At 42.5% G+C, this 26,021-nt stretch overlaps 1 protein-coding gene across 15 annotated transcripts in view; it reads right to left on the reverse strand.

Moving 5' to 3' along the window:
* Positions 1-18,322: 18,322 nt before the first annotated feature.
* The window catches only part of ARPP21 (cAMP regulated phosphoprotein 21), a 381,834-nt gene continuing 374,135 nt past the window's right edge, over positions 18,323-26,021 (reverse strand). For 14 of the 15 annotated variants that reach the window (XM_053262075.1, XM_053262076.1, XM_053262080.1 and 11 more), the window contains 2 exons: positions 21,104-21,255; positions 18,323-19,113 (listed from right to left, as the gene is read on the reverse strand). In XM_053262075.1, the coding sequence (XP_053118050.1) occupies positions 18,856-19,113; positions 21,104-21,255 (410 nt within the window). In that variant the 3' untranslated portion in view covers positions 18,323-18,855. Of the gene's footprint in view, positions 19,114-21,103; positions 21,256-26,021 lie in introns of those variants that run through there. The other variant, XM_053262089.1, reaches the window with a different exon arrangement.

The raw sequence follows: 26,021 nt of genomic DNA on the forward strand, positions 1-26,021 counted from the left end.
CTGCCCTCTCCGCCGCACAGTGGTTTCGCCTGCACACCTACCAGCTGACACCTTCTTCCGCCTGGCGGTCAGGCCATCCTTCCTTTTGGCTGGCAGGCAGGCTGGAGAGGGAGGCTGTGCTGCCCTCTCCACTGCCCGCCCACTGGCTACCACAGTAGTTTTCTGGTTTTCTGTTTTATTGGGTTTTATCTGTAAGGTAACAAGTGCCCGGTACTTCCAGCCACTTCCAGCTGATGAGGGCAACAGTGTGGCAGGGAAGAAAGCTGCCGCCCCGAGGGGCTTTAAAAAAATGGAGTGCCAACAGGGGAAATGCAGCGGGAGTGGTGAGTGCAGCTCCTACTGCCCTTAAGGGAACATCCTCTCTGCCTTTGGAACAGTTCCGGGCACAATCCCTAATTGTAAAGCACATAGAAGAACAGGCCCTGCTGGAGGAGAACCAGCATGGCTGGGGGAGAACCAGCATGGCTTTTGCAAAGGTAAATCTTGCCTCACCATCCTTTTGGAATTCTTTGAGAGTGTCTACAGATGTGTGGATAAAGGTGATCCAGTTAATACAGTATACCTGGACTTCCAAAAAGCTTTCAACAAAGTTCCTGATCAAAGACTCTTGAGGAAATGTAGCAGTTATGGGATAAAGGGAGAAGTACATGTATGGATTGGTAACTGATTGGACAGGAAACAGAGTAGGTATAAATGGAGAGTTTTCACAGTGGAGGGAAGTAAGAAGTGGGGTCCCCTAGGGATCCGTACTGGAACCAGTGCTTTTAAATTTATTCATGAATGATCTAGAAGTTGGGGTAAGCAGTGAAGTGGCCAAATTTGCAGATGACACCAAACCATTTAGGGTAGTGAAATCAAAAACAGCTCCTGCCTGTTAGCTTCCCAGCGGCATCTGGTGGGCCACTTTGTGAAACAGGATGTTGGACTAGATGGGCCTTGGGCCTGATCCAGCAGGGCTGCTCTTATGTTCATGACAGGACTTCAGGGGGGAAATGGCAGTTGCCAGCCACTGGTACACTGTGCTACTGTGCCACCATAAAATGCAAGTGGTCATGAAATGGGCCTTTCACCCTGATCACACCTTCAGTTTTGCCAAATGTTCTCATCAAAGAATGTTTGGCCCAGCTCCAAAATATGAAACAACTTTATACTGAGTCAGAGCATCAGTCTGCCTTTCCAAGTATTGTCTGTTTTGACTTGAAATGGTTCTCTAGTCGAAGCCTTTCCCAGCTCTGCTGCTACATGGGATTCTGTTCAACAGGAAAACCTGGGATCTTCCACATTCAACGCATATGTTCTACCTCAGATCTATGATAAGGCAAAGAAATATTTACTTTCAGCCCACAGGTATAAGCAAAATGATTTCAAGGAAACAAATGATTCCAACATATCAAGTTCAAAGAGGCAGTGAACTTGATTGCCACCAGATGAAGTCAACTTGGCTACAGGCTTTGCTTTTTACAACAACATTTCCTGTGCAGTGAATGAAGAATGGCTCTTGCATAGCTTATTTTTCTCCTTATCATTTACAAAGACACTGGTTTAGAAGACCTCTTCAAATATGCTGACTGGGCTATTTCTTGCTATTAAGCTGAATGAAAGAGAGAAGTCAAACCAGCAGATAAAATATTTAACATACTTGATAAAAAGATACTTGATGTATCTTACCAAATCATTTCTTTAAAAATAGAAAAGGGGGAAAGGAGGTTCAACTGGGAAGTCTGAAAAAACAAAATTTGATTTGTTCTTTCAGGGTTATGAAAAGGAAAGATTGTGCCATCGGTGTCGGCTCCTGGTGACCACAAAGCCATGTGGTTTTCTTGCAAGAATACAGGAAAGGTTTATCATTGCCTTCTCCCGTGCAGTATGAGATGATGCCTTTCAGCACCTTCCTATATTATGATATATGTGTTTCCCTAGGAGTTAAAATAAAACCACCCACTGTCTGTCTTTTTCAAGCATCCTTGGCCTTCTTTAGACAACTTTATTTCAGTTGTAACTTGACAAGATCTGAAAAAACCTGACACCATGAAAAGTCATTTTTTTACAAGGGGACAGAGAAAGATTGTTCTTGTTGCCCAGCATTTCATCATCAGTATTTAAGGAGGCCGGTTAGCTGCCTCTGAAGAGTATGAGTAGTAGGTAAAAATATATGAAGCAGCAGGTGCTGGCTGTAAATCTGGCGGGTTTTTCTTCTTTGCTTTTGAACAGGTATGTCAGGGATCTGGGGCTGTGATTCATACAAAAGAGCCATGGACTCATTGCAGAATGATAACATTGTTATGATGTTCAAGTAACAGGAACAGAAAGTTTCTTTGGGCTGGTTCATACATGCATGTCCATGACTGGTTTTTTTCTGCAGCACTTATATATCATGAAACTTAAAAGCAATGGTTTTCAATAGGGAAGTGCATCCATTTCACTATTAAAATGAAGAAACAATGAATGGAGCTCATTTGTTTCCATTTTTCCTGGTTAAAAAGGGAATGGAAATAACAGCAAATGAGTTTTGAATTAATTACTTTTTTCTCTTTCGCTTCAATTGTTACTCATTTTGCTTTCTCTCCATATCAGCCAGAAGAGGCCATATTGAGGATGCAGTGAGGAGCAGAAAAATGCCCAACAAAGGTGCCAACATTCTGGTAGGTCTTCTTTTCTGACGTCTCCAATCACAGTGGCAACTAACAAGGGAGAGTGATTTTTGGAAGCTGATAAGGGGCTTCCAGCACTTTCTTTGCCTGTGTGACTTACATCTCTTTGGAGACTTACCTGTAAGATTTGTAGGCTCCCATCATTTGTCTCTAGAGAAAGCACATCCCAGCCACAGTTCCTTAAGCATTTTATTTTATCAATTCCAAAGCGTTTCCCTACTTTTCCTTGCATATTATAGTTCAATCAATAATCAGATTTTATATTTCTGGCATGTTTCGTTTAATAATTAAAGCTGATTGACTCAATTTTTCTTTGAGTGAGTGACTAGGTATGTTGATGAGAGAGCGGGTGGGGCAGGTGCTTTAGCTTCACTGTTTGTGTCAGTGGATTTTTTCACAGAAATAAATTCACCGGTATGAGTTCTGGGGCAGGTTGTTGATATGGGAGGGAGAGAGAGAAAGCCAGGCAATGGAAGACTTTCCAGCCTTTTTTCAGGGCTCAAGGCCCTGATGAAGCAAATGGGGCTCCAAGAAGAGCAGCAGTGGTGCTCTGCCCTGACTTGATGTGGAGAGCTCAGAATGGTAGGCAAGGATGAGCAGACAGTGGGAGGCAGGAAAGCCTGGCTTGGGAAGCCGTGGAAAGAAGAGAGGGTGGAGCCCAAAGGCCAGAGGAAACCTCAGGGAGCAGACCTCTTGGAGGGGACATAAGGGACACTCGTAAGGCTGCCAGTGCTGCAGAGAGCTCTTCAGAGCAGATCAGGGCAGTGCTGAGTGAGGAGGAAGCAGATGAGGCCAATCAACAAATGTTGGGGACAGTGGATGGAAGTTGCTCACTATTCTCTGTGGTGGACATGTGGATATGCTGCTCCAAAAAAATTGGAGGCAAACCAGAGAGGTGATTGAGAAAATTGCTAACATAACACTGGAATTGGACCAGTGTGTTTTACTGTGTTTGTTAAATTATAAAATCAACTATTTACCAAAAAGAAATTATTTCTTGTAAGACCACAGAAGTGCAATTGTGTTATAAGTTCTAGGAAACGTCATCTGTTCCCTCTATTAATGAATGGGAAGGGAAATTGTATGAATCTGTTGCAATGGTGAAATTTGGTAATACAACAGGTTTCTCCAAATTTGGAATAATATTATTTTCCTTCTGTTATCACTAAGATTGATTGTGTGTATGTGTGTACAATCTTATTCACTTTTGTGGCTAAAACCGAAGCAATGTTTTTGCAACTACAATTGCAACTCTTTGCTTCTATCAGACCTTAAGTCAGTGTTTATGCCAGGTAGACTCTGGGTTGGATACCGTAGTGTGCTCTATGTGGGGCAGCCCTTTAAAACAGCCCATTAAAGCTACTGGTTTTAACCTTAAGAGCCCTAAATAATCTGAGAGCAGGGTATCTCTGGAACTGCCTCCAGCTGTATGAATCTCCTGAGAACTTTGATTCTTCTCCATATTCCCCTGCCATCAGAATGGTGGGTTGGCATAGGGACCTTCTCAGTAGTGATGCTGGAACATCCTCCCCAAAGAGGTACACAGTGAAAACTCTCTTGAATTCCACCATGCTTTGCTTAGGCCTTTCTTCCTATGTTAATGATACTACGACCTGTGCAGTTTTCTAGCTTTGAATGGCCAAGGCTGAATAATGTGCACAGCCCCACTGGCACTGTGCGTAGGGGAGCATTCATTGCCAAGCTCCTGTGAAGGACTCCGCTTCCTAACCAATTGCTTACCACTTCTGACAGCTTCTTAAAGAGCATGGAGCCCTGCTGCCCTTCAATGCCATCTTGAGAGCAGCTGGAAGTGTAGTCATTTCCAGTACTTTACCCATAGAGCTAATGTCATTCAGTGTATTAATTGGTGAATGTTAAAACCTGTTTGGAATATATCTGAGACAGATTCATTTATTTTTACCATATTATTTACTGTCATATTTGGATGCAATGGGTTTTAAGATAAGACAAATACATAATGTAATGTAAATAGGAAACTGCCTTATATGAGGTTAGATCATTAGTCCATCCAGCTCAGTATTGTTTACAGTGACTGGCAGTGGCTCTCTAAGGTTACAGACAGGAGTCTCTCTCCCAGCTCTACCTGGAGATCCTAGGGATAGAACTTTGGACCTTCTGCATGCAAAGCAGATGCTCTACCACTGAGCTCAGCTATGGCCATATCCCTAGATTAAAATATTATTATTATTATTATTACTAAATTAATAGACTATTAATTTAGTCTATTATTATTTCTTGTTTACACAGTCAGACAGGTGTTATTGACTGGTTTGTTTTATCCAGACATCGAGTCCTTCCCAAGAACCTGGGATGGCTGAATTTTATCATCAATACTGTTGGTTATTATAGATATCGTCACAGAATATAGGCTGTTCCCAGTAAAGTTGCTTTTTGTAATTGGCTGGTGGTGATTTCTGTGGCCCCTATGGTGTTGAGGTGCTCTTCAAGTTGTTTTGGAATTGCACCTAGGGTGCCAGTTACCACTGGGATTATTTTGGTCTTTTTCTGCCACAGCCTTTCAATTTCAATTTGTAGATCCTTGTATTTTGTGATTTTTTTCTATTTCTTTTTCTTCTATTCTGCTATCCCCTGGTATTGCTATGTAGATTATTTTAACCTCTTTTTCTTTCTTCTCGACTATGGTTATATCTGGTGTATTGTGTGGCAGATGTTTGTCTGTTTGTAGTCGGAAGTCCCATAATATTTTTGCATCTTTGTTTTCGACAACATTTTCAATTTTATAGTCCCACCAATGTTTGGCTACAGGTAGCTTGTATTTTTTGCAGATGTTCCAGTGTATCATCCCTGCTACCTTGTCATGCCTTTGTTTGTAGTCAGTCTGTGTGATCTTTTTACAACAGCTGATTAGGTGGTCCATGGTTTCATCTGCTTCTTTACAGAGGTGGCACTTGCTATTTGTTGTTGACTTTTCTACTTTTGCTCTTATTGCATTTGTTCTTAGTGCCTGTTCTTGTGCAGCCAGTATTAAACCCTCTGTTTCTTTCTTCAAGTTGCCATTCTTAAGCCATTGCCAGGTCTTGGTGATGTCTGATTTCCCACTTATATTGTGCAAATATTGACCATGCAGTGGCTTATTTCTCCATTTTTCTGCTCGGTTCTTGACTTGTTCTTTCTTGTAGGCCTGCTTTGTTTCATTGGTGTTGAATAGTTTCTCATTATTGACCATTTTAAGTGCATCTTCTTTACTGTCCTTTATATATTCTGCAAGGCCTCTTTTCTCCTCCTCTACTGTTTGATGGACTTGCAGCATTCCTCTTCCACCTGATCTCTGAGGGAGGTAGAGCCTATCTACATCACTGCAGGGGTGCAGAGCATGATTGATGGTCATTATTTTCCTGGTCTTACGATCCAGCGTCTCTAGCTCTGCCTGGGTCCAATCTATTATTCCTGCAGTGAATCTGATAACAGGTATAGCCCAGGTGTTTATGGCTTGTATGGTGTTCCCACCATTGAGTTTGGACTTTAGGGTTTTTCTAACTCTCCTGATGTATTCACTTCCAATTTTTCTTTTAACTTCAGTGTGTGCAATGTTATCAGCCTGTAGAATGCCCAAGTATTTGTAATGTTCTTTCTCTTCCAGGTTCTTGATGTTGCTTCCATTGGGCAGTTCTATTCCTTCTGTTTTTGTTATTTTCCCTCTGTTCATTATTAATGCAGCACACTTGTCTAGTCCAAACTCCATTGCTATATCGCTACTGAATATACGGACAGTGTTTAGCAGTGATTCGATTTCTGACTGGGACTTTCCATACAACTTCAGATCGTCCATGTACAGCAGATGGTTGATTTTACTTGATGTTTTAGATGTTTGGTATCCGAGGCCTGTTTTGTTTAGTATTTGTGAAAGTGGGGTCATGGCGATTACAAACAACAGAGGGGATAGTGAGTCCCCTTAGAAAATACCTCTTCTAATTCTAACCTGTCCGTGTCTCACCATTGATTGTTAACTGTGTACTCCACATGCTCATTGCTTTTTAAAATAAATATCTGAATGTTTTTGCTGACACCAGTTGTTTCTAAACATTTTAGTATCCATGTATGAGGCAATGAGTCGAAGGCTTTCTTGTAGTCAATCCATGCAACACTTAGTTTTGTTTTTCTTCTCTTGCAATGTTCTAAAATCATTTTGTCAATCAGTAGCTGGTCTTTTGTGCCTCTGGTGTTTAGACAATTTCCTTTCTGTTCAACTGGAAGCTGTTTGTTAGTTAATAAGTGTTGCATTACTTCATCTGCTGCTATTATTATTATTATTATTATTATTATTATTATTATTATTAGACTAAGAATAAACTAGATTGCAGTCGACACATTGGCTTTTCCCATCTGACCCAAGAGCAGGGCACACACACTGGTTCTGTGCTACTCCAAAATCCATCCATGCTGCTATCAAGAGCAGAGAGGGTCCATGTCTACTAATAATCGCATCCTAGCTGTGATGATACTTTCCCCATTGAGAATGTTGGGGAAATTGTCACTTTAGTGATGACGCAATTCTCAGTAGACACGGAACCTCTCTGCCCTTGCTAGCAGCATGGATGGGGCTTTACAATAGCATGGAACCAGACACACTTGGTGCTCTTGGACTGATATGGTACTGTGCAGAATGTAAACCACTGAGACTATCAGAATTAAGATTACAGACAAGGTAGCAAACGGGTAATTCAAAACTCTGATCGAAATGTCCAAAAAGAAAGTGCAGAAACAGCTATTAGGACAGGCCTTTACCTTTTTCTCATCTTTGAGATGACACTTTCTTTTTCCATCTTTGAAACTTGCTCAGATTACCTTATTCCAAATGGCTGTCTTGGTATTAAGCTAAAGACAATAAATGACACATTACTTCTGCACGAAAATCCCTTTAGAGTCTGATACCACATTCCTCACACACTGGAAATTCCCATTGTGGGTGGGTTGGCTGTGAGCATTCCAGGACATCCCAATCCATTGATGTTTCAAAAGAGGAACTGTACTGGGAGGGAGAAAACAATACCATAGAAGAGAAGCTGTCCTACATATTTATTTAGGAAGATCTGATCTTCTAAGTTATTGGTCTGGGAAGACGGCCAAATAATTCTCATAACTGAGATAAGATAGCGCAATGCTGTCTCATTTCTCTACATTCTCCACATGAAGAACAAACTTTTAGAATGTGCACGACCTAGGAACAAATGTTGGATCAAATATCAGCCTGGCAAATTACAGAGCTTCAGACTTATTTTATCTTGGCTGGATATGTGACAGATGCCAGCATGTGTAGACCTCTCTGAATGGTTGCAAGGTCACATAGCTGCTTACCTAAGATTGTTAGCACAAATCACCAGTTGCAAACAAAGTGCACATGTAAACAATATTGACTGAAGGAATGGATGCCTGTTTAATCATTCACAATAATTGACTATTTAATTTGAGTCAGTCACTTTAACAATTAATTGTAAACTGTTTGATTTTATTCTGTAAAATATCTTAAATTATTTTTATTCTTTTTTTTGTATTTGTTGTATTTTAAATTATATACACTGCCTAGGGAATATACATATTAGGCTGTATATGAATATGATAAATATTTATTTATTATATGTACAGATCACCTGATATAAACACTTCCAGGTGGTTTACATACAATGAAAAACAAAACAGCCAAACAGTTAAAAACAATTAAAAACAATATAATTTTTTAAAACTGAAAGCCTGGGGATGGGGAAAGAGGAGGGTCTTGAGAGCTTTCTTGAAGGCAGCCAGAGATGGGGAAGCTCTTATGCTGACAGAGATGGCATCCCAAAGTTCTGGGGTGGCTAAAGAGAAGGCCTGGTTCTGAGTTGCCACCAAACGAGCTAGTGGCAACTGCAACTGGACCTCTCCTGATGTTGTCAGTAGATGGCAGGATTCATGATGAAGGAACGCTTTCTTGAATATTATCTGGGACTCATCCTGGAAACTAGGGCAGAGGCAGCTCTCATTCAGGACTTTGAGAAAGACTCACATTTTTAGTCTTGTGTCTAAAAAGCACATATTCATGAAGCCAGTAACTGTGATAGCATACTCTGAGATTCAAAACAAGCATCATGGACTTTCCCCAGTATGATTCACACATCTGCATGTATCAGTTGTTCACACCCAACCAGGGTTGTAGGGTCCATTGGACAAGGGGGTGACAAATGTCCCCTGGCCCACAGGGTCTGAGCCCCCCCCCAAGGTCAGTCCCCCGGCCCCTGGCCCATGAGTTGTCCTCTTCTTCTCCTACTTAGATTGGGGAGCTGCAAGCTAAGCAGCCTGCTGTGGCTCTTCTTCTGCCCCCGCCAATCAGCTCCTTCTGCCCGCCCAGCAGCTGTTTCTGCCTTTCTCCCACCCCAAAAGGAGAATGCATGAGGTGAGCAGAACAGGGAGGAGAGGAGAGGACCAGTCCAGCAAGCAACTGTGTGTCTCTTACTGTCTTCAGTTCCAAATTGGCAAGGTAGTACTTCTTGCTCCTCCCGACCTCTCTCTTGGTTCTAAAAAAGAAGGAAGCAGCTTTTGTTGCACAGTTGCTTTGCTATTGTAATGGCTGGGGTACCTGTGTCTCATCTAGTGGGGCTGCTGTGGGCCTTGGAACCCGTAGATTTGGGTTCCTTTCTTGGGCACCTGATGCTTGTTTCCAGTGTGGCTTCACTTTGAGGCACCATGACCCGGGACTTCACCCAGTTCCATGAGCGGTGTTTTCTTGAACTGCATAACTATTATTTATTATTATCATTTTTGCTTACACAGACAGGTGTTATTGACTGGTTTGTTCTATCCAGACATCGAGTCCTTCCCAAGGACCTGGGATGGCTGAATTTTATTATCAATGTTGTTGTTATTATTATAGATATTGTCGCAGAATATAGGCTGTTCCCAGTAAAGTTGCTTTTTGTAATTGGCTGGTGGTGATTTCTGTGGCCCCTATGGTGTTGAGGTGCTCTTCAAGTTGTTTTGGAATTGCATCTAGGGCGCCAGTTACTACTGGGATTATTTTGGTCTTCTTCTGCCACAGCCTTTCAATTTCAATTTGTAGATCTTTGTATTTTGTGATTTTTTCTATTTCTTTTTCTTCTATTCTGCTGTCACCTAGTTTTGCTGTGTCGATTATTTTAACTTGTTTTTCTTTCTTCTCAACTACAGTTATATCTGGTGTATTGTGTGGCAGATGTTTGTTTGTTGTTGTTGTTGTTGTTGTTGTTGTTGTTGTTATTTATTATTATTACTACAATATCAGAACTAAACAGATACACATATCTAAACACACCAGGGAGAGAAAGTGGGGAAGGCAAGATTATTTATGGGGCTTTGACAAGAGGCTGCCCAGAAGTTATGTTTGGAGAGATCAAGCAGGAAAGAATGCCATGTTCTAACGTCATCATTTACAAGCTGAGTTGACACAAAGCCTAGTGGCATTCCAGACCTCTTGGCTGTTGTGTTATTTTAGAAGGTTGACTCCAGATTTGGATCTGTTGTGCTTTGCTGGTACAGCTTCTGCCCAGCATGAACAATCGTGCCTCTCGTACATTTGTTCCCATTATCTGTTATGTCTAGCCTGCAGTTTCACTGTGACGAAAGCACATTGCTGACACACCATTCTGAATATTTGACACAGCTGCTCCTTTTCTTGGAGCTTACTGCTTCAGCATGTATCATGTCCACTCCTTCTGATAGCTGCTTATTCTTCTGGTATGTATGTAAAAAGGTGCCCTGAAAGATATGCAGGACTGAGGGCCATTAGGGCATTAAATATTGATATCAGCATGTTGAATTGGACTTGGAAACTGACTGGCAGCCAATGCTTGATGTCCAAATCAAGGTGATCCATTCTCTCCTACTCATATTCATCAACAAGCAAGGTTGCAGCAACTGAAGTTTCCAAACTCTTTTCAAGGACAACACAATACAAAGTTCATTGTAGCAGTCTAGAGTTCACTATCACATGAAGCATAATCATAATAGCTGCTTTAAACCACTGCTGGTCTTTAAACCAAGCTGGTCTTGTGATAGCAAGCATGACTTGTCTCCTTAGCTAAGCAGGTCTACCCTGGTTGCATATGAATGGGAGACTTGATGTGGGAGCACTGTAAGATATTCCCCTCAGGGGATGGAGCCGCTCTGGGAAAAGCGGAAGGTTCCAAGTTCCCTCCCTGGTATCTCCAAGATAGGGCTGAGAGCGATTTCTGTCTGCAGCCTTGGAGAAGCCGCAGCCAGTCTGTGAAGACAATACTGAGCTAGATAGGCCAATGGTCTGACTCAATATATGGCAGCTTCCTATGTTCCTGTTTGGTTGCTATTGCAATCTGAAGCTAAACAACTTTTATGTTGGGAATCGGAGAACTAATACTAATGGCTGACATGTAGTGCAGCACAGCATGGGCAGTTCAGAACCACCCATGCTGCTGCAGGTGTCTAAAATACTGTTCATGCTGTTGCAGAGCAGCCCTGCAATGCTACTGCTTAAAATTGTACAATCACACTTGTGCAACACTACGCCCATTGGAGATACTGGATGGAGCATTACACCACTGTGAACAAGCAATTTTAAGCAGTAATGGGAAAGGGCTACTCTGCAACAGTACATGCTGTGTTTTAGTATTGCGGGTGGTTCTGAACTGCCTGTGTTACATTGCACAACATCAGCCATTTCTATAAGTGAGATACTGTGGCCATTGAATAACTTATTAGGAGCCTCCCCTGCCCCCACCCCCAAAGTTTTGTATGCAGGGATGGCATGTTTAGTTTTCAACAGTTCATGGTTTGGGGCTAATTTTATGTATACATTATCTCATTCATTTCTACTATTATTTGAAAATATTTTAATGAAAAATGTTAATGAAGTACTGACAGTTGAAACAATCCTTAAAGGTGTTCTGCACACACAGTGGATATATAAGCTGACACCAAGCCTAACATTGCGCATGGCAAAATTCTAGATTGATGCTTTGTGAATAGTTTACCCAATGAGGGCCTGGTTTTACTTGATACTGAAATTGTGGTGATGCTATAAAGCGTTAGCAGGTTTTGCCCATGTTATGGTTATTGCCATTTATTTTAAAAAGAGTAAGCACTTTGGTAATTTTAGAATGTACCTGTTATCCTGCAGGGAAGAAGAATGTCTGAGATGATATTTTTAAAGTGGGCCTCAGGAGAATTATTTAGTAAAGTTCAATGTGGATTATTTATACTGTATGTTATAGAGCAGTTAGCTTTGCTATCACACTGTCCTCAACTTTTATTACTCTTTTATTGCCCTGGTGTGGGCAATTTTATGCTGCCTTTGCAGTTTTCAGGGGCCATTTCATCCTTTATGTTTTAAGCCCCCCAAGCTATTTTTATTACAGTGGTAAGTGCATTTGATACCCCGTTTGACATAAAATGAGGCTTGGACACTAGGGTAGAATAGCCAAAGGGCATAATTTCACATAGTAGTTCATAAAACTTAAATAGGAAATAACGTGCATGTAGCAAAATGTGGGAAGATGCATAACATTAGAGGAATTTGTCCCGCTAGAGGAGCTAAGTGCAATAAATGTTTTAAAATAGGATACTTTGCAATTGCATGTCGCACACAGATGGTACAAGATGTTACCACAGAAGTGGAGGATCAATTTTTCTAAGGCTCCATTTTTTTGCAAAGGCTCTGAACCTGCATGGAGGATCGATTTGATGATTAATGGAAAGACTGTAAATTTCAAAATAGATTCAGGTGTGGATGTCTCAGTTATCTCAGAGGAAACCTATGCTAGCCTCCAGAATCCTCCCCCACTATGCAAAGCAGAGACCGTTCTACAGAGCCCAGGAGGTCCCTTAGACTGTATTGGATACTTTATAACAGAAACCAGTCATAAAGGCAACCAATATGAGTTTTCTGTGTATGTGATTAGAGCCCGTGGCCTGGACAATCTCCTCAGTCGTGGAGTAGCTCTCAGAATGGGACTGATGAAAGCAGTGGGAGAAATAGGAGTGTTTGGGGACATTAGTCTAGTCAAGGGAGACCCTGTGGACATTGTCTTAAGCCAGGATGCTAAGCCATATAGCGTCCATGGTCCCTGCAGGATTCCCATTCCCTTACTCCACAAAGTGGAAATAGAGCTGGAAAGGATAAAGGCACATGGCATAATTACAGAGCCTACGCCATGGTGTGCTCCAGTAGCCACCATCACAAAGGAAAAATCTGTATATGTGTAAATCTGAAAAGGCTCAATGAAGCAGTTGATAGATAAAAATATGCACTCCTAATGCTGGAAGATCTACTTCCAAACATGACTGGAGCCAAAATATTTTCCAAATTGGATGCTTCAAGTGGCTTCTGGCAAATATCTCTGACAGATCAGAGTGCCAAATTAGCAACATTTATAACCCCCTTTGGGGGCTTGCCCTTCGAGATCCTCAGCGCTCCTGTGATCTTCCAGAGGAAGATGACAGAATTCCTTAGGGACATAAAAGGGGTCATTGTTTTCATGGATGACATCTCAGTAAATGGCACATCACTAAATGTGCCTGCTACTGCAATCCAATAAGAGCCAGCGTGGTGTAGTGGTTAGAGTGCTGGACTAGGACCGGGGAGACCCGAGTTCAAATCCCCATTCAGCCATGAGACTTGCTGGGTGACTCTGGGCCAGTCACTTCTCTCTCAGCCTAACCTACTTCACAGGGTTGTTGTGAGGAGAAATTTAAGTATGTAGTACACCGCTCTGGGCTCCTTGGAGGAAGAGCGGGATATAAATGTAAAAATAATAATAATAATAATAATACATCCTGGAGTTGCGGCCAGATCAAGAGGCCTCTCTTGATATCCTAATGAAGGACATTATCGCAAATGCCCCAGTTTTGCACCTTTATGATCCTAACAATCCTACAATGGTTAGTGGTGATGCAAGCAGTTATGGACAACAATAATTGTTGTCAGTTTAAGAAAGGCGGGGGAGACATGTGGAAATGTTGTAATATACCCAGCCAGTAGATGGCACTAGCACTTGCTGGTGGTGATCTTAATTGGCAGCAGAGTCCCTTCCTTCTTCCTGCCTGTACCTTTGTTAAACTTGTCTCTTCCTGTTACACAATAAAGTAGACTTAGTCTATAATGGCTGCCTTCCTTGGAGCTCTCATGACAATTACCATTTGGTCTATTGTTAAATCTTGTTTTAAAAAATTGTCAATTTAGGGGCCTACTTGGCTAATTATTTTCCTATGGTAATTTTAACAGTGCAAACAATTGCACTGTTATAGTAGAAACTATGAAGGACTATTTTTATGCCAGTGAGAATAGCATTTTTTGGTGTGTGCCGTCCCCCTTGTCGCCCCCCCCAACCAACAACCTCAAATTCCTGGTTTTGTTTCACAAAAGCCCCATAAAGAAGCTTCAGCTGAGAAATGACAACTTGCCAAGGCCACCTCATGAGTTTTGTGGCTGAGCAGAGAATTGATCATGGGTTTAACTCATCCAACTCACTATTCTCTCATCTGAATCTTGGATATTCACCATTATCGAGGGAAAAAAATCATACCAAAGCTATTAATGCTGCGTTTTGGCCTTTATCACAATGCTTGTCTTTAAAAAGGGAAGGGGGTGGGGAAACAATGGCATATCAGGTTTTTGTATTTTATAGATTTTGAATATAATTGCTTGTAGCTTTCCACAGTCAGTGTGACTGCGCTGGAGGAATATTGAACAGGGGATTATCTGTAGTGTTATATACTTTGATAGAGCTCAATTTTGAGACAGGTCTGGATTGTACATCACATTTACCATTGGACTGCCATTCCTATTGGCACATTTTCTGTCCCCCAAAATGTAATGTCAAGCATCACTCCACATAGTGCAGAGATTTTAAACTTTCTGTCTTAAGGGATCCCTGGATAGAGTTTCTGTTGAAGAAACCGTGAATATTGCTGAAGATTCTGAGGCCTGTTCTTTGGTTCCAATCAGTTCATAAGGAGTGCTGGCTAGGCATATTGGAACTCATAGTTGCCCCACAGAAATGCATCTAATAGGTCTCTGCATGCTAGAAAATATTGGATTGGATCAGTTTCAATCTGTTCCAATATTATATCATAATCTGACATGAGGACCCTTAAAAGTATTATTGTTATTGGATTTCCAATCAGAAATAACGCCCCCCCCCAAAAAAACAGTCCCTTTTACGGCAGCTGCAATAACTGTTCTCTGAGCTTTTTTTCAATTTGGCTTGACAAGGTGCTCTTGCGCAGCCTGCTATGCTATTGCAAAAGGAAGAAAACAATACAGAAATCCTTTTGAAGTAGCACAGTTGCACAAAGCACTTTCTCAAACCAAAAACCCCACAGCTGTCCATGGGGGGAAAGAGGGGAAAAAATTCAGAGTGCAGTAATGGCGGGGCGGAGAACTCTGAAATTCTGCACACAAGTAGTAAAGGATGGCAGGAATTTGTGTATATAATTGTGTATAGACCACCTTGACAAACCAAAAAGAAAAGAAATAAAGCTCAGAGAACAGTTATCAAGGCTGAAATGCAATTGGGGGATACATTTTTTTGTTAGAACTGCAGAAAGTGGATGTTGATAAGGGGTGTGCAATTCGGATTTTCGATGATGCAGTTTGGGACCTGAACCGAATCACCCCTGTTCTGTTTTGTGCCCGAATATGGGCCACCCGAATCACCCTTGATTTGGTTCGGATTCGGATTTAACCCGAATCCGAATCTGAATCGATTCGGGGGGGAAAGGGCCCAGGGGCAAATTTTTGGGGTGGGGTGGTAGTGCCCAATGGATGGAAGCTACCACCCCAATTTCAGGGGGATTGGGCAAAGGGCTTATTTTGGGGAAATATTTGAAGTTTTAGTGACTTTGGGGCAGTTCGGGGGCATAGCATGGGATCTGGGCAAAAAGAGTGGGGTGGGGTGGTAGTGCCTAATGGGTGCAGGCTACCACCCCAATTTCAGGGGGATTGGGCAAAGGGGTGATTTTTGGGAAATTTCTGAGGTTTTCGTGTCTTTGGGGCAGTTTGGGGCAGAAAGTGGGGCCTGGGGCAGAAGAGTGGGGTGGGGTGGTAGTGCCTAATGGGTGGAGGCTACCACCCCAATTTAAGAGGGATTGGACAAAGGGGTGATTTTTTGGGAATTTTTGAAGTTTTTGTGTCTTTGGGGCAGTTTGGGGGCAGAAAGTGGATCTGCCCCCAAAGAGTGGTGTGGAGTGGTAGTGTCTAATGGGTGGAGGCTAACACCCCAATTTCAGGGGGATTGGGCAGAGGGCTGATTTTTTGGGAATTTTTGAAGTTTTGGTGTCTTTGGGGCAGATTGGGGGCAGAAAGTGGATCTGCCCCAAAAGAGTGGGGTGGGCTGGTAGATAGTGCCTAATGGGTGGAGGCTACCACCTGTCCCCAATTTCAGAGTGATTGGCCAGAGGGCTGGATTTTGTTGATTTTCTGAGGGTTTTCTTCATAAAGTGCAGTGTGGTAGATTGTTTCATTCAATATCCATAGTAAGTGAGAGTGTGAACAAAGTGAAAGTGGGGTCATGAGAGTTCTTTAATTGAAAAAAATCTCATTTGCTATCATTGAATGAGAATTCACACCTCAGAAGTTTTTCTGTAGGGATGTTATTCCCTTATTTTTTGAGGTGTGAATTCTCATTCAATGATAGCAAATGAGATTTTTTTCAATTAAAGCACTCTCATGACCCCACCTTCACTTTTTCACACTCGCATTTACTATGAATATGATGAATGAATCAATCTACCACAAAGCACTTTATGAAGAAAAACCTCAGAAAATCAACAAAATCCAGCCCTCTGGCCAATCACTCTGAAATTGGGGATGGGTGGTAGCCTCCACCCATTAGGCACTATCTACCAGCCCACCCACTCTTTTGGGGCAGATCCACTTTCTGCCCCCAATCTGCCCCAAAGACACCAAAACTTCAAAAATTCCCAAAAAATCAGCCCTCTGCCCAATCCCCCTGAAATTGGGGTGTTAGCTGCCACCCATTAGGCACTACCACTCCACCCCACCCTTTTGGGGCAGATACACTTTCTGCCCCCAAACTGCCCCAAAGACACAAAAACTTCAAAAATTCCCAAAAAATCACCCCTTTGTCCAATCCCCCTTAAATTGGGGTGGTAGCCTCCACCCATTAGGCACTACCACCCCACCCCACTCTTCTGCCCCAGGCCCCACTTTCTGCCCCAATCTGCCCCAAAGACACAAAAATTTCAGAAATTTCCCAAAAATCACCCCTTTGCCCAATCCCCCTGAAACTGGGGTGGTAGCCTGCACCCATTAGGCACTACCACCCCACCCCACTCTTTTTGCCCAGATCCCATTCTATGCCCCCGAACTGCCCCAAAGTCACTAAAACTTCAAAAAATCCCCCAAAATCGACCATGAGCCGAATCACCCGAATTTTTTGGCCCCGAAATTCGGGTGATTCGGCTCGGCCCCGAAAAATATCGGGGGACATTGGGGGTGATTCGTTTCGGCCCCGAATCACCCGAAATTTCTCATTTTGGGCACAGATCGATCTGTGCCCGAAATTTTTTGCACATCCCTAATGTTGATGCTATTTTGTATATCCACCACCATTTTCTATTCTGATATTCTGATATTTTTACTGATATTCTGAAAGCCATTCTGATAATTCTGATCCAATATAGGCTTACCTATATCAGATCTGAATTATTTCTGATATGTCTGATATTGCCGATATATCAGACTGCACAGACCTAACATTTAATACTCTTCTGAAACTAACCCAGCATTCCCTGATGTCCAGCTTTCTATTGCTAAACATTTTTATTGTTGTTGTATCAACAAACATTCAGTCATGTGAGCTCCCACATGCAAGTCCAGACAGAGATTTGACATCTTCTCTTCTCCGGAGAACATGAGCGAGCTCTCCGCCTCTCATTTTAGGCAACTGTTTGCTGCCTGAACAGCGTTAAATAAATGCTGTCAGGCAGCAAATGACTGCCTGAAAAGACAGGGGGAGAGGAGAGCTCACCCGGTTTTGGAGGTGGGGCCAGAGTGGTGGTGTGAGCCAGCCAGGTCAGGTGATGCCGTGTGCCACGGGATGTTACTGGAGTGTGGCAGGGCCAGAGACAGGCCACTGCTGCTCCTGAAACTTTAGAAGTTAAAAAAGGGGGCGCACTCTTCCCTCCTCATCCTCGCCCCCTCCCCCACCCTCCCTGCATTCAGCCACCTACACTGCACACCATCCTGCCATGGCAGCGGCAATATTTAGAAGGAAAGGGGGGATTTCCCCTCACACCCCACTCCCCACAGTGGCAAAATCCTCTTTTGCCTTTGGGCAGCAAAGAGGTTAATCTGCCCCGATGACATTAGAGTTGCCTTACAGTTTGCAGCAATCCCAGAATGTTCCTGGTTTCCTGCGCATCATGTTGACCAATAAGTTTTTGCCATAGACTTTACTGGAGCTTCAGGTAATGGTTGCCAGATAATTCACCAGAATAAACATGAGAAATGGTATTTGTCCCCCAGATATCCAGGGATCTATTATTTGTCTTTGAACTCGACATGCACTTTTATCACCAAAAACCCAGAATGATTGCTTACTGAAATTTCATCTAATTAAATATTAGAATGTGGAGACCAAAATGAAAATGCCTGAAAGAAAGAGAAAAAGAGACCAAGCAGCTAGTAGAAAGCTGACCTTTCTTCATCAGGTCAAGTAGCTTTATTGTGATTTAACACTACAATACAGTAGATATTCATTAAAAAAAACTCTATAGTGTATATAAATTATTCCTTCCATTCTCAATTTTTTTTTAAAATGTCCATGACAACTTTGGTACAATGTGGTTTTATTATATTTTTAAATACTTTTAGCTTCACAAACTCAACACAAAGTACAAAACTAATTTGAATTAGGGATATTATAATCTACACAGTGGTGTCCAGTGGTAGGAAAAAATCTTACCTCAATGTTTTCATGTCACTAGCTAAGCTATAAAGGCGTACCTAGCAGACATGACAAAAATATGCACCATTAACCAGCAAACAACTTATTACATTTTGTTGTTGTTGTTTTTACATATTTCCAGCAGCACTCTCTCTATGTCCCTCAACCAATTCCACTTGTTGTGTTTCTCTTTTCATTTTGAAGGCCATGAGATAGTTGTCGTTAAAAAATGCACAGCTACCTTTCTAGATCTGAACTATAAATTCACAGTTTCAGTACTTGACCTGCCATCCAGTATTGTTAATATTTGCACAGTTTGTCCTGCAGTTGGCAGAGATAACTGGAACATTATTAGAGGGACAGTGTGGCGCAATCAACCGGAGATTGTTTTGCGGAGAAGGAGGTATGACATTACAGTAAACGGGCATTCCAGTGGCTGTAAGTGTTCCTTGACCTGATTGATTAGGTAGCATGATTGGCTGTTGATATGACTGTTGTGGCAGTCCTTGAGAACCCTGGGTCATTGGCACCTAGAAGACAGTGTGCAAGAAACAAATCAAAACACAAATTAAAGGATCAAGTCCCTGTCTGTCTTTCTTTACTATATTTGATCAAGTTTATGTCACTGCCTTCTATTCATGTCTGTTTCTGTTCTAGAACCTCAATTATTTAGGAAATGTTCATTTGAAAATACATGCTGATTAATGTGGTGGGTTTGGAAACTTGCTTCTGTCCTCAGGCTGGATACATTAGCTTGCCACCAGCAGAAGCCCGGGAGCTGCCATATTTAAAGAGTGAGCTGTCCCATCTTTTAATAGGATGGATGGTTTCCTTTGCACTTGTCTGCCAGTTAGGAAGAAGGAAGCAGAAGGTGCTATTCATATATCATGCCTATGAAGGAGCGGTTATTTAGTCCAATATGATTCCTGTAACTGACTTTGGTATACATGTACCTTTCAGAATGAATTAGTCCTGGAAGAGCTCTTATCTCCCTAACCATAGTGAATGTGTGAAAAGCTATTTAATGCAATTGTGACAAAATTTCAGAATTATAATATTGAATCTATGAAGTTCTTTGGCAGCAAAATAGGGGGGGGGGGAACCACTTCACCACTTTTTTTTTTTTTGCCAACATGAAGAAATGAGGACTTTAAGGTATTCTAAATTGAACTGATGCAACACTCATCAGTGGATGAAAGTCACAGGTGTAATTACTCTGGCTTCATTAAGTTGTCCTTGTTTTAGCTGGTTCAGAGGTCAGGAAACCAAGACCCTCAGGGTACAAAAACAAAGCAATAACGATAGACTGGCACATACCTGTGCTTCCGTGCAAATAATTTAATCAAGTTCTGCTGTATCTTCCAAATGCAAGGTGTGCCAGAGCACACTTGCACAAATGCTGAAATTGTGCACGGGAATTGTGTGATCGCACATTGGAAAGAATTTCAGTGTTGGTGCAAGTGTCCTCTAGCACAATTGGCATTTGGAAGATGAAGCAGTGCCTGCAAAATGCCTGTGAAACTGTGTGGTATGTGAGCCATTTAGTCTACACTCCTCCCACAGCCCGCCAGGGGCAGAGCCACTACTGGGTAAATGGGTTAAAAGAACCCAGGCCGCTGCCTGCAGGGGCCATGCCTCACAGCCCCAGACATGCCCCCCGCATCTGAAGTCAGACATGGGGGGCATTATTTTGCTCCCAAACGGGGCTGAAATCTGCGAGCACTGCGTTGGCAGCATGGCCAGCATAACTCTCTGTGCCTTTTAAAGGCAGGGAGAGCTACTCCAAGCTTTGCTGCCAACACAGTACAGCCGGAACGGCTCTCCCTGCCTTTAAAGGCCCTATGTAGTGCAAGCCGATTTCCCTCCCAAATGGGGCCACGTGGCTCTGTTTGGGAGACCACGCCCCCACATCTGACATCAGACATGGGGGCGTGGCTAGCTGGGCCCCTGCATCTGGTGTCAGAGGCGGGGTCAGGGCCAGGGGGCTGCAGCGGCGGCCAAACACAGGCTGCCGCCAGCCTCCCTCTGCCACTGCAGTCTTCTGTTAATGTAGCAGCAATGAAGGACATGGCACTATCATGATACAAAACGTCCCTTCTCTTCTGACATCCTCATCCAGCCCTCATGAAGAGCCAGGGCTTGGAGAAGCCTTACAGGTAGTGTTCCACAAATTTTGTCTTGCTTACTTGTTAATCCATAATCTATGTCTTCAATTACTTGCCACATGGCTGACCCCTCCTCTTCTCCAAGTGCTCTCCACATGTTGGAGAACTTGGGGCAGGCGTGTGTGTGTGTTTCTCAGATCTTACTGAGATTTTGAGCAGGTTGAATATAGGGCTTTTGTCCCTCCTGGTTTAATAGTGTCCCTCCTGGTTTAATGCCACTGTTCTAGAGTCTCCACATAAAACTGGTTTAATTCCAATTTCAGTCTGTAGCTTTGCCTCTCTGTAACATGTTAATACCCTTTCTTTTGGCAATGTAATGTCCAAAGGGGAAACATTCAATATAGTTGCTTGGTACCTGATAAGACGACATGGCTGGATATTGGACCATCATGCCTTGCACCTGATTTCCCTGTTGATTATTCATCAGGTTCTGACTTTGGGGAGCATGCTGCATTCCTATGAGTCCTTGGAACCCTTGTTGTTGATTAGGTAAGACAGGCTGGTAACCTGGAAAAGACAGTAGATGGCCTCAGACATCAGATAGATTTGGGAAACATGCTTTGTAAAAGAGAGCAGGCCTTTCATACACTCCTTTCTAGGTCCTACAACTGCAGTGGGCAAACACTGATCTGTTCCCAACACCCTCCAAACACAAACTCTTCCAAGCACACTGGTTAGAGCGGAGGTGGACTATTATCACAGATGAAGAAGTGACTGGGTGACTTGGGTTCATTAACACCTGGCTGAGTTCATTAAAACCTGGCTGTGGGCATTAGAAAGAGAACTATTAATGGAAAAAATAGACATCAGTTTAAGGTGGCTCAGCAGCAAGTATGCTTGATAACATTTTTAGTGTTTGGGACTCATTCCTTTCTTATGCAGAAGTAGAGAATAAAGAGGCTGTAATGATTTGACTAGCGAGCCAGAAGTTGCTGGTTTAAATTCCCGCTGGTATGTTTCCCAGATTATGGGACACACCTATATTGGGAAGCAGCGATATAGGAAGGTGCTGAAAGGCATCATCTCATACTGTGTGGGAGGAGGCAATGGTAAACCCCTCCTGGGAGTTATTCACACATGGCTTTCTTTCTTTCTTTCTTTCTTTCTTTCTTTCTTTCTTTCTTTCTTCTTCTTAATTCGATTTCTATACCTCCCTTCCAAAAATGGCTCAGGGCGGTTTACACAGAGAAATAACAAACAAATAAGATGGAACCCTGTCCCCAAAGAGCTCACAATCTAAAAAGAAACATAAGATAGACACCAGCAACAGTCACTGGCGGTACTGTGCTGGGGGTGGATAGGGCCAGTTACTCTCCCCCTGCTCAATAAAGAGAATCACCACATTAAAAGGTGCCTCTTTGCCAAGATAGCAGGGGTCTTGCCTTGGGGTATGTCTCAGGGTATCTGAAGAGCGAATCTGCTTCACAGGGGATTCACAAGATATTTAATTTGGGGGATTAAATTGACAGTTCACATAGCTGTTGGCTCCTCCTCGCACTCCCTGGCAGTTCATTTTCCTGTGTGTTCCCACCTACTTGCTTCGAGTTTTTCCTCCAACCATTCACAAATCAAACCACAGCGGAAGAGGCAAGAAAGCTTTTTAAAAATAGCTTGACAGCTAAGAACAGAAGACCAGCATGATGAGTTACCAAACAGCTGGATCAAACAGCAGGACCCTTGCCTTTGTGAGTGACTGCTACCGTCACATCATGTCCCCCCACCCCCACACCCCTAATGGGATCAGCTTAGACAAAGAAGGGCTCAGGTTACATCCATTCTGCATCTCTAAAGCCTATGTAAAACATAGGAAGACATACATTGCGCAGTTTGTGCTTGTGTTTAACTCAGGAATTTCTCCCTCCCCCTCCCTCAACAGAGTATCACTAATCTGCAACAACAACAACAACACCCCCGCCGAGCTTGAAATTGCAAATCACTTAGAGGAGACCATACCCCAAACAGCTGTCAAACTCCCCTTCACTGAGTTTTGAAAAATGCTGATTTATTGGCATGACCACTCCACACATAACAGAGAAAACTGCAGGGCATGACAAAAGCTCCACCCCACTCCCCCCAACATCTTAAACTAGAGGATTTTTAAAAGCCGGACATACTTCGGGCTAAGCCAGAATTCGCAGCCTCCATTTGGGGAAAAATAAAGACCTGTCTGTCCTGGCCCCTGATAGCCCACAGGGACTTCAGGGTAAATCCAGCAAATATGTGGACTGGCACACTCCAATCAGGAGTGGATTCAAAATAAAAGCCCTGTGTGTTAAGCCTCCTGTATTCTACCAAAGACAATCACAGGGCTCTGTGGTCGCCAGGTCAACACTGACTCGATGGCACACTTTACCTTTAAGGCCCATAACACATAAGTCCCCTTTTACATGTACTAAAAAAAACCTTAAGCATTGCTCAGGAAAGGAGGTATGCAAAAATGTAACAGGTTCTTTTTTAAAATTTATATTCTAATATAATATGTCATCATTATTCATTCTATTGTGTTTGCGTCTGGGCATACCTTGTTTGTAATATGTTTTTTAAAAAAGAAAAAGAAAATAAAACTGTTAGGGAGTAAAACATATAAAGTACAATACTGCTTCTGTTCAGTCTATGAACCTTTCATCAGAACTGTCAATCAGGGTGAGGTTAATTTGAAATAACAAAACCTTCTGATCTTACAATATCAACCAGAAAGATAATTTTAATATGAAGCAATCCAGTACTCTTGGCTAAATGTGTTGTACATTTGCATTTCTCTCTATGCACAACTCTTCAGAGGGAAGTTATTAGCTCTCAATGGAGTGACATTCACAGTGATGTTTGCTTTCTATTTCCTTGCACAATCGAGAGATGTGCCTAGCTCATGATCTCTGAGTTGTGAGGCATATTGAACAACAATCTATTCATGAATAGAAATTGAGCCACTGTGACACTCATATATTTTCACATGGATATAATACAGTATTTGCTTGCTGAAAGAACTCTTATTTTACTGAAGTATGTTTATTTTCTGAGTGTCAGCACAACAAAGTTGATAAGATGGCACAATGCATAATTGAATACAAAACACCCCCACCAGATATTAAAGAAAAGGTAGTATTTATATGAAAACATGTTCCAATTTCAAGCTATCCTTGTCGCTCTAGCGGCATATTTTAAAAGATGCAATTCAAACCTCCTTCATAACTCTAAATTCCTGCGCACATTACTACAGGATTTTAAAAGTAAACATTTAAAAATATGTTTAACAACACTGGCTGACTTCCAGATGAAGTTGCCTTAGTGAAAGAAAGCCACATCGCTTTCTTGCATGAAGTCAGGGGATGTCTGAAGTTGCACCCTTGTGCAAACGTTCTTGGCAAAATATATGAGGAAAAACTTTCACAGCAGGAGCCACACCACTTTGCTGCACAAGTGCAAACATATTTGCACTAGCATAACAATAGTGGGATCTTCTTGTACATCGTCATGCATTTCCTACATCATATATGTTCTTCTATTTAGTTATTCATTTTGTTTGTTTTATTGAATTTTCTTGAAACCTGGTTTACCCTGAGTTTTCTTCTACTTAGTGTAATCTTCTATAGTGATGAAGAATTCAAAAACATTGTTTAGAGCTACATGTGATACTTCATGCTGTAATTTTTGTGCCTTTGCCACATGGTGTTTTGACTTTACTGAACAATATATTAATTGTCAGTTCATGTTGTGATTTTTGTGCCTTTGCCATATGGTGCTCTGACTTTTACTGAATACTACATAAATGGTTTTGATAAAAATTTGTATATTAATAGTTTCATGACTAGCATAACACTAGTCAAGAAAGCAAACTCCCTACTTAGTGCATCTGGCTACTTCAAAATCCTTACACTGGTGTAATATGACTGTGCACGGCATTAGTTTAGATGATGGCCAATAAATAAATAAATACATATTCCAAGGGAATGGAAAAATGAATTTTTGTTGCTTAAGAACAGCAGCCAACATACCCACTAACTGTGTGAAGGCAATGTGTGCAAAGCTCCTTAGCAGTGTTTAGCAATCCAGAGTCTGTCTCCATTTTCATTTTTGTTATAGGGGTGTGCTGAATCGGGTTTGATTCGAACTGGGCTAGTTTGACTGGTTTGATTGTGAACCAGACCAGCCTTTAAAAAAAAAAAAAGCACCTGGTCTTCAATCGAACCAAATTGGAACCGGTTTGAGTCAAACCAGTTTGAACTGGTTTGATGGTTCAAATGTCTATGATGGCCACCATTTTGTCTGGTATGTTTACTAGATTTCTGTCTTGCTGATTGGTTTTCTGCCACTGCTTTCCTATTGGCTTGTGATCTCCTTTGCTCTGGTTGGCTTATTGTCATTGAATATAAAGTGTTGTCAGGGCAACTCTGCTCCCATTGACTGGGGGCAAAGGATGGGGGAGCAAAAAGGAAAAGCTGGCTGCCTTGCCCTGCATTGATGCCTTCCTTGCCTCATTGCCTTGCTCCCTGCACTGATGCTGGACCCCTTCCCTGCTGCTGGACCCCTGCTCTGCTGGGCCTTCTTGCTGGGCCACAGACAGAGGCTTATCTCTGTCTCTTTATTATTATTTTTCTTTTGCAGTGCCAACTGCTTTTTGTTTTCTTAATTTACAGCACTGCAGTAACTTACCTGGTTGCTCTTTTTATTTCTGTTCTTTGTTTGGGTGGGTAGGTGGCCTGCCTACTGACCCCTATCTGCTCTTCCCCCGGCTGTTGAGTGCCAGTTTGTGCTGCTTGTTCAGACTGCATGAGCTCCCTCCTAGTCAGACTCCAGCTGAAGACGCCAAAAAAAGACTCCAGATTGGTAAGCCCACACCAGAGTGACCCCCTTGGTGTTAAGTTAGAGTACTTTCCTTTAAATTGGGTTTAGTTTGGGGTAAGCGACGTCCTCTAGGAGGGTGCAGGGCAGAGCTAGGAGTAGGGTTTCAGGCAGAGGGAGAGGTGATGCTGGTCAGGGGTGAGGGTGGCGAGAGTGGCCTACTACTACTTCTTGGGGTTACTCCCCAAGTTGCCTCTGTCCTCGTAGAGGTCGTTGCATGCAGGCTAGCCTATCTGGTGCCACCTGATCCCACAGTGCAGCCACCTGTGGTGGCTGAGGTAGAAGTGGAGGAGGCCTCTCCTTTCAGAGAAGAAGCTCTTCCCTTGGTGGAAGCAGAAGAGGAGGTGTTGCTAGCACAGTCAGATCCCACTCTCCATCCTTTCTACTCCCCATTGGTGGTGTGATTCCCCTTTCTGTGACTGAGGAGGAGCAGG

This window comes from Hemicordylus capensis, chromosome 6, assembly GCF_027244095.1.
Source record: "Hemicordylus capensis ecotype Gifberg chromosome 6, rHemCap1.1.pri, whole genome shotgun sequence".
Taxonomy (NCBI): Eukaryota; Metazoa; Chordata; class Lepidosauria; order Squamata; family Cordylidae; genus Hemicordylus; species Hemicordylus capensis.